This window comes from Sinocyclocheilus grahami, unplaced genomic scaffold (assembly GCF_001515645.1).
Source record: "Sinocyclocheilus grahami isolate Dianchi unplaced genomic scaffold, SAMN03320097.WGS_v1.1 scaffold476.1, whole genome shotgun sequence".
In the NCBI taxonomy this organism is placed as follows: domain Eukaryota; kingdom Metazoa; phylum Chordata; class Actinopteri; order Cypriniformes; family Cyprinidae; genus Sinocyclocheilus; species Sinocyclocheilus grahami.
The window spans coordinates 514,706-524,054 of record NW_015505655.1 but is presented as its reverse complement, the minus strand read 5'-3'; the positions used below and the strand labels follow the sequence as shown (position 1 = coordinate 524,054).

Here is a 9,349-nt window from a genome sequence, read left to right as displayed (position 1 = left end):
TTGCTTTAATGAACCTTATTGTAAAGTGTCGCCATGTTAATAATTTCGTTATAACAAAGTCAGATCAATGAATCACCTAAAGAACGATTCTAGCTTGTACAAATACAGTATACTAATTCAGCATTGTTCCCTTGTTTTAATTGCTTTCTAATAATATCGGTTTATTGGTTATATATGCCCTCCAGATATCATTGGCCATTTAAAAACTAATTTCAGGTCAACCACGAGTTAAAACTACGAAAGCTTGTTTCTGCCACTGAATAAAAAAAGGTAATTGCGAATTTTAATCTCAGAATTCGGACTTTTTTCAGAATTGCGTGATATAAATTTACAATTACGAGTTATACAGTCAGAATTGCATGACAGCAACTCACAATTGCAACAATTTTTTCTCAGAACTGTGATTTTATATAACGCAATTCTGTTGAAATTAAGTCGCAAATTACGAGATATAAACTCTCAATTGCGAGAAAAAAATATCAGAATTGCGAGATATAAACTCTCAATTGTCTTTTCCCTCAGAATTGGACTTTATAACTCAACAATTGCGAGTTTATATCCCGAAATTCTGAGAGAAAAAAAGCACAATTGCGAGATGTAAATTTGCAATTGTGAGAATTTTTTCTCAGAACTGTGATTTTATATAACGCAATTCTGTTGAAATTAAGTCGCAAATTACGAGATATAAACTCTCAATTGCGAGAAAAAAATATAAGAAATGCAAGATATAAACTCTCAATTGTCTTTTCCCTCAGAATTGGACTTTATAACTCAACAATTGCGAGTTTATATCCCGAAATTCTGAGAGAAAAAAAAGCACAATTGCGAGATGTAAATTTGCAATTGTGAGAAAAAAAAAGTATAATTTTATTCGGTGGCGGAAACGGGCTTCCATAGGAATTTTTGGCTGATCAGTGAAACTAAAATCCAGAAATCTTGTGCTTTAACCGTCTGTGTAGAATAACCCTGAATGCCAGTCTGTGATATATCGTGTAATGAGACAAAAATTACCTTAATGTGCAATTCTTCCATCTTTTACATGCTAAACCTCTTCGAAAAGGCTTTTCTTCGTGAACCGTTGTGCCAGTCATTTCCTGACGTGACGTCTCAGTAGTCTGGCCTGCAGAAGTGCTGCTTTTCTTTGTAAATGCTGCATGTATGCATAGCATATCTCATTTGAAAGCAAGCTTGAAAAATGTTATGTTATTTGCATAAACATCCTCTGCACAAGTGCGCAAATGTCCTGTTGTACATGCACATTTATGTTACTTTTGCGATATCCTACCTCAAAGGGCCGATAGAGTTTCCTTTACATGTCTGTCTCATTAAACCAAAGAGAAACCGGCTGTAGAAGATGACAGTTTGCACTAATGGCCACTATAGCACTCCCTATGGTGACAACTGAAAATGCAAAACATAATTACTATGATGTACGAAATCAAGTTTGCGTAGCCATAAGCATTTGCATTCACGTACTTGCGTAGAGTATGTTTCGGCCCATAAGTTGACTCGATACTGTGATAAAACTATAAAAATAACATTCTGCATATTTCTGCAGTTCTTCTCCAGCCTTAAAGGAATAGTTCACCCTAAAAATGAAAATGTGCTCACTCTCAGGCCATCCAAGATGTAGATGAGTTTGTTTCTTCATCAGATTTGGAGAAATGTAGATTTACATCACTTGCTCAACAATCGATGCTCTGCAGTGAATGGGTGCCGTCAGAATGAGAGTCCAAACAGCTGATAAAAACATCACAATAATCCACACCACTCCAGTCCATCAGTTACTGTCTTGTAAGAAACAAATCCACCATGAAGACGTTTTTAACTTCAAATCATTACTTCCAGCTAAAATACTGTCCTCTATCCATAATATTGCTTTCGCCAGTGAAAAATTTCGTCTGAATCAATTGAGAAATATGCACAGATCAAGCACCGTTTACAAGCAAAAACAGTCCATAACAGTTGTAAACAAATATTATGTGAGAGGAAAATGGGATGGATTGTTTTTGTATTTTTATCAGCTGTTTGGACTCTCATTCTGACGGCACCCATTCATTGGTGAGCAAGTGATGTAATGCTAAATTTCTCCAAATCTGATCCGATGACTAAACAAACAACCTCTTGAATGGCCCGAAGGCGAGTACATTTTCAGCAAAGTTTCATTTTTGGGTAAGTTACTCCTTTAACTTCATCAACACTGACAGGTGCAATAGTAACAACTCCCACAATAACCCACTATGCATAAACTATGCTATGTTCATAAGAATGAATCACGTTTACCCAAGAACAAGGGGGCAAATGGGATGCACTAAGAGAACAATTTGTTCTTGTCTATTATCGGACCCTTTTCTCCTCTCATTGGGTAACAGGAGGTCACATGAGGTACCAAGCAGCCAATCCGGCTAGAGCAGCGATCCAGGCGGCCAATAGGACTTGACCGGAAGGATTTTTAAGCACGGTCATGGCCATTCGACAAATGTAAGACGATCCGCCGCTGGCAGCTGAAATAGAAGACATAAAATTAGTATATCAACAGTTTCATTTCTTAGGGTTTTGCAAAGGAACTGTAGGGGGTTCGTGAATTTATGAAAAGTTACGAACTAATACATTTGAAAATAAAATTTAAATAGATCATTAGGGCTGCATGATTAATCAAAATAAAAAGTGTAACAGTGATATAACTTAGCAATTATAAAATCGAAGTCTGCAATTTAAATAAGTATCTCAGTATATATATACTTTCCACCAAAATAAAATGATAAAATTATTATAATTATCAAAATAATTTTTTTTTTGCATTACAATTGTCATTTACAACAGTAATACATTCGTAATTATACATGTCTTAATTATATAATTAGTTAAAATGAATAATAATAAAGGTTAATTATTATTTAATTTAAACTGTTTTAAATAAAAAAAATAAATATATATATATATATTTTATCGGTTTACTTGTATGTCATGTGACCATTAACCTGTTCCAGAGAACCATGAGTATGTTATATAAATAATATTAAACATTAAATAAAAATAAATAAATAAATACATAGACACCTAAATAAAAGATATATATATACACACACACACACACACACATACATATATATATATATATATAATTATTATTTCAGGGGGTCATGCAAGTATTTCACATCTAAGGGGTTCAACTGAGAAGTTTGTGAACCCCTGGTTTAAAGTGTAATTAAGGTGTGGATTAAATAATCTGGTCATGCTAGTTTACCCATTTTGGCCGCATAGTACGGACACTGGCTGATGTCTCCTTGCATCTCGCCATGAGCAGGAGCGGCATCCAAAACATCGTCCTGAAGGGGTTTTCCAACCTCCTCTAGTTCTCCAAAAATCTGCATGCAGCACAAAAGGACGTTTACAGTAAGAGATGACAGGAAACAGTGAGTGAGCACTGAGGAAATGACACGCATTCAATGGAAAGCTCAGTGTCATGAGTGTGGCGTTACATGAACACAACACATTCAATTACATCTCACTGCAAACAATCAAACGTTTTCTCAAAGGAAGCTGGCCAAATGTGAGATTGTGTTTTGACCCAGTTTTGTCCATTTCATTTCCGAGCTCGTCTGTAATCTGCTGTGAGGACAAAGTCTCCATCTGCTGACGGATGAGACTCAAGCCACACAGAGCAGCACAGACTCTTATCTTTAATCACACGCTCACTGGAGAGAGAAGTGATATTAACTTCAGTCGAACGGATCAGTCTAATAGAGAGACTGCAGAGCTCTCCAGCTGATGACAGAGAGAGTGATTATAAATGGGTCATTAGTTTCATTCATTCAGTGTTAGTGGAAAAACCTCAGAGGAAGTCACAAACAGCAGATCTTTAATCTTTAATTAATCATGATCAACACTATCCTTTAAAGCACTCTTATCATGAAGAATCACATTTTACTTCATTATTTGACAAAGTTCAACTTTCAGAACGTATCAATGACAAATGTTTTATTTCAAATAGAAAAATGTAAAAATATTTCATCATTGTTCATCAATAATTTATCATTTTAAAATGTAGTTAAATGTAACACTACATTAAATGCAATGTTAATTTGAAACGTAATTACATTTTAAAATGGCATTTAATCATTTTAATTTAGAAAACAACTTTGCCTTATCCATTTGCCAATAAAATAGTTAAAAAATATGAAAAACTATTATATATTTCTTTTATTTGAATAAAGAATCATAAATAGTATTATTATTATAAAAATAATAAATCACTTCAAACAAAAATGTGGGGGGGAGAGTTCAAAATTTTTAAATGTAGGTAAATATAAAAAACAAACAAATATTTTTTTTTTTAAACTTAGAAATACAAATTACCAATACACTGTAAATATATGAAAAAATAATATCAAAATAATAAAATACACTAATACATTTTTTTATACTCACATATATTTTGTCTATTAAATTTCAAAATTGACAATGAAAACTTTGAAATAAAATTACCAATACAATGTAAAAATATGAAAATTATAATAAATAAATAAATAATTTAATATATTTACATGTCTATTTAAATTGTATATATTTACATGTCTATGCAGAAAAGTGAAAATTTTGAAATAAAATTACCAATACTTTGTGAAACAAATATATATATATATATATATATATATATATATAATTAATTAATAAAAATACATTTATAAATTAATATGTTATGTATGTATGTATATATAATTATGTTTATTTAATTTCAAATTTGAATTAATAAACTAAATCACTGATTCCTTTTTTATCACTGACATTTTTAGGTAGCTCTCCTAGGAAAATAATCATAAAAATCAACTACTAAATTATATTTTTGGTGCAAAAAAAAAATCTCGCTAAGCATTAAAAGAAGACCACAGGAAAAAAATGAAATAATAAAAAAGACTATACGACCCTTTTTAAATCACAACTGAAACACCAGCTTTTTTCTACAGCGCTGCTCACCTCCATATTGAACTGAAAGGCCAGGATGGCTTCCTCCACGATCTTCTGCTTGGTGTGTGTGTCCAGCTCCAGCTCGTTCATCCGGCTGCGGTACAGCTGTTTGAAGGCCTTGGCGCTGTGGATGCCGTCGAACTGGTAGAAGTTCAGCCCTTCTCCTGTGGGCGGCAGCTTCATGGCGCGCTGGGCCACCTTCCTCAGCACCTGCCCGCCCGAGAGGTCGCCCATGTAGCGGGTGTAAGCGTGAGCCACGAGAAGCGCGGGCTCGTCCTGGCCGATCTGCTGGATGCGCTCCACGTAGCGCTGGGTGGCGGGAGAGACACTGATCTGGTTCTGCCAGCCCTCGCTGTAGAAGTACTGCAGATCCCGAGCCAGAGCGTCCCGCCGGTGCAGCTCATGAGGGAAGTAGAGCGCCGCCAAGTGAGGATGCTCTTTATTTCTCTCGATCTGCTCTTCCATCGCCGAATACGTGAAGAATAAAGCCACGTGACCGAGCTGATGACACAAACACAAATCACCATATCACAATCAAGTCAAACTAAACGGCTTTGTTTTAGTTTAGTTGAAATAAAGTAAATAGAAAAATATAAATATTTGATGAAAAACTTAAAAGTTAGACAAAAATGTTGCCCTGGCAAATAACCTAAATAAGTGCTAAAATTACTAAAAAATTAAATCAATTTAAAGCTAAATAGAAATATTTAAAATAATAATAACAACATGACAAAACCACATAAAGTTACTTAAGCCTAAACTAAATTTAAAATGAAAACTATCAAAAAATATCAAAAATAGAAGCTAATTCAAAAAAATTCTAAATACTACAATAGTATATAAATAATAGTAAAATATGTGAAGAGTTATGTTAGTATCACTGATATATTATTATTTTTATTAATGTTATTAATGTAATATTATTAGAATTTTCCTTAATGTCTATTATATTTTTGAATGTTATATTTTTATATTTCCTGTTTTCATTGTAATTTCAGTTACAATTTTAGTAGTGCCATTCTTAAGCGCCTTGAGAAAGCAACTTTTAAAGGCGCTATATAAAATAAATGTATTATTATTATTATTATTACTTTTGTTTTAATTTTAATTATTTTAGTACCTTCAATTAAACTAGAAGAAAATGAGAAATTACATCTGGGCAACTAGTTGAAATAAAATCAGTTTTAAAATACATTTTTTAAATGTTTTATTTCAGTTGGTGTTCAATAAAAATGTTTTATTTCATGGTTTTATTTTTAGTTTTCATTTTAGTTGTACTTAAAAATAATAACCCTGGCTATGTGGTTGCATTATTAGGGATTTTACTCGTTTTATCGTCTGCCAGACAAAAATCATGCTTCAAAAGTAATGCATACTAAAGTTTAATATGATAAAATTATGTATAAATCCCAGTACATTATTTTCCACTAAATGTCCTGTTTCAATCAGAAATATGGCATATTATGAAAGTTACATGTGTTGTGAATGATGTCTTTAAATCGGTCATGACTGACTGATCCGTTTACCTTAAAGAGCTCTTTGCGAATGCGTCCCCTCAGGAAGTCTTTGACAAACTCTGTGTTTTCGGCCTTCTCGTGAACTTCTTTGGTTCCTGCCGCCAACATCTCGGAGAGATCTGTAGGCCTGTAGGGATGAGAGGACGTTCAACAGTCATGCACTGAAACAATGTTGTTTTAGTATTATTTATATGCTATTATAGTATTTTGAATAAGCTTTTATTTTTGCATAATTAACAAATAAGTTATTCATCTAATATTTCTATTTTGATTCATTTCAGTTTTATGTAAATTAAGGCAAATTATTTTTATTAGCTTCAGTTAATAAGAATAACAGCACTGCATTGAGCACACCTCAAGCATGTTCTTACAGGAGATGCTCATCAGAGTCTCTGTACCTGAGGACGGTGACGCCCCTCTCCTCACACACGTCTCCTCCTCCGTTAGCTGTGCTCTTCCCGTCAGCAGCATCTTCTGTCCTCATGGCAGACATTCCAGCGTCTTGTGTTGGGTCTGATCTCTGACTGCTCAAACACATTCACAACGACACACCCGAGGGGTTCCCGTTACACACTCAGCTCATCTTCCTGTTTCTGATCACCTGAACTCCTTTCACTACAATCTATATCTACACATCAACACTTCCCTTTGATTTCAAACAAATATTGAAACTCAGAGGTTTCATGAATAGTCTCCCGTTTTGTAAATTGTTTAGTTTATTTGCTTATAATACTTGCATTTATTTAAACATTTGACCATTGAACTGGCGAAGCCCTTCAATCTGTCTGTCTGTCTGTCTCTTTCTTTCTATCTCTGTCTGTCTGTCTCTTTCTTTCCGTCTCTTTCTTTCTATCTTTGTCTGTCTGTCTGTCTGTCTGTCCGTCTCTTTCTTTCTATCTCTGTCTGTCTGTCTCTTTCTTTCTTTCTATCTCTGTCTGTCTGTCTGTCTCTTTCTTTCTATCTCTGTCTGTCTGTCTGTCTCTTTCTTTCTATCTCTGTCTGTCTGTCTGTCTCTTTCTTTCTATCTCTGTCTGTCTGTCTGTCTCTTTCTTTCTATCTCTGTCTGTCTGTCTGTCTCTTTCTTTCTATCTCTGTCTGTCTGTCTGTCTCTTTCTTTCTATCTCTGTCTGTCTGTCTGTCTCTTTCTTTCTATCTCTGTCTGTCTGTCTGTCTCTTTCTTGCTTGCTTTCTCTCTTTCTTTCTTGCTTTCTGTCTGTCTGTCCGTCTCTTTCTTTCTTTCTTGCTTTCTCTGTATGTCCGTCTCTTTCTTTCTCTGTCAGTCAGTCTGTCTGTCTCTTTCTTTCTTGCTTTGTCTGTCTGCCTGTCTCTTTCTTTCTTGCTTTCTCTGTCTGTCTGTCTGTCTGTCTGTCTCTTTCTTTCTTGCTTTCTCTGTATGTCCGTCTCTTTCTTTCTTGCTTTGTCTGTCTGTCTGTCTGTCTGTCTGTCTCTTTCTTTCTTTCTTTCTTTCTTTCTTTCTTTCTTTTTTTCTCTCTGTCTGTCTGTCTGTCTGTCTGTCTGTCTGTCTGTCTGTCTGTCTGTCTGTCTCTTTCTTTCTTGCTTTGTCTGTCTGTCTGTCTCTTTCTTTCTATCTCTGTCTGTCTGTCTGTCCGTCTCTCTTTCTTTCTTTCTTTCTCTGTATGTCCGTCTCTTTCTTTCTCTGTCTGTCTGTCCGTCTCTTTCTTTCTTTCTTTCTTTCTTGCTTTGTCTGTCCGTCTCTTTCTCTCTTGCTTTCTTTCTCTGTCTGTCTGTCTGTCTCTTTCTTTCTTGCTTGCTTTCTTTCTCTGTCTGTCTGTCTGTCTGTCTGTCTGTCCGTCCGTCCGTCCGTCTGTCTCTTTCTTTCCGTCTCTTTCTTTCTTCTGTCTGTCTGTCTGTCTGTCCGTCCGTCTCTTTCTTTCTTTCTTTCTTGCTTTCTTTCTCTGTCTGTCTGTCTGTCTGTCTGTCCGTCTTTCTTTCTTTCTTGCTTGCTTGCTTTCTCTGTCTGTCTGTCCGTCTCTTTCTTTCTTTCTTTCTTGCTTTCTCTGTATGTCCGTCTCTTTCTTTCTCTGTCTGTCTGTCCGTCTCTCTTTCTTTCTTTCTTTCTCTGTATGTCCGTCTCTTTCTTTCTCTGTCTGTCTGTCCGTCTCTCTTTCTTTCTTTCTTTCTCTGTATGTCCGTCTCTTTCTTTCTCTGTCTGTCTGTCCGTCTCTTTCTTTCTTTCTTTCTTTCTTTCTTGCTTTGTCTGTCCGTCTCTTTCTCTCTTGCTTTCTTTCTCCGTCCGTCCGTCCGTCCGTCCGTCCGTCCGTCCGTCCGTCCGTCCGTCCGTCCGTCCGTCTCTTTCTTTCTTTCTTGCTTTCTTTCTCTGTCTTTCTGTTTGTCCGTCTCTTTCTTTCTTTCTCTGTCTGTCCGTCTCTTTCTTGCTTGCTTTCTTTCTTTCTCTGTCTGTCATTCTCTTTCTTTCTTGCTTTCCTTCTTTTTCTGTCTGTCTGTCTGTCTGTCTGTCTGTCTGTCTGTCTGTCCGGTTCTCCACACACGGTTCGGCATATACTAGGACCGCGGTTCAACTTAAATCTGACAATGCATCTGTAATAGGGTTTGTTATAGAGTTCGGCTAATGCATTTTTCTGTTGATGGATACAAATTCTGGCTTCCCATTAACCAATAACCATTCCCAATAACAAGAGCGATGAGAGAGAGAAAAAAAACAATATGTGGACAAGCCAGTCACTCTTTAATCAATGCGAGTGCTTTATGCTGGAATAACTGTCATTTATGCCCTCATCACGTGTTGATAGCGCAGGTGAGACCTGAACAGCACACGTTGCTATCTGGGTTTAAACTAAACTCATTTAAGCCTTGCCAGTTTAAATATTAAAGAGCCAGAAGAC

The 9,349-nt window shown here is 35.6% G+C and overlaps 1 protein-coding gene across 2 annotated transcripts in view; it reads right to left on the bottom strand.

Annotated features, from left to right (window-relative positions):
- Nucleotides 1-2,049: 2,049 nt before the first annotated feature.
- Nucleotides 2,050-9,349, bottom strand: part of LOC107553648 (heme oxygenase 2-like) — a 13,932-nt gene continuing 6,632 nt past the window's right edge. Inside the window, exons 2-6 of one of the 2 annotated variants that reach the window (XM_016235932.1) lie at nucleotides 6,884-7,012; nucleotides 6,495-6,612; nucleotides 4,978-5,469; nucleotides 3,248-3,368; nucleotides 2,050-2,504 (exon numbers count right to left, since the gene is read on the bottom strand). In XM_016235932.1, the coding sequence (XP_016091418.1) occupies nucleotides 2,377-2,504; nucleotides 3,248-3,368; nucleotides 4,978-5,469; nucleotides 6,495-6,612; nucleotides 6,884-6,978 (954 nt within the window). In that variant the 5' untranslated portion in view covers nucleotides 6,979-7,012 and the 3' untranslated portion in view covers nucleotides 2,050-2,376. Of the gene's footprint in view, nucleotides 2,505-3,247; nucleotides 3,369-4,977; nucleotides 5,470-6,494; nucleotides 6,613-6,883; nucleotides 7,271-9,349 lie in introns of those variants that run through there. The other variant, XM_016235931.1, reaches the window with a different exon arrangement.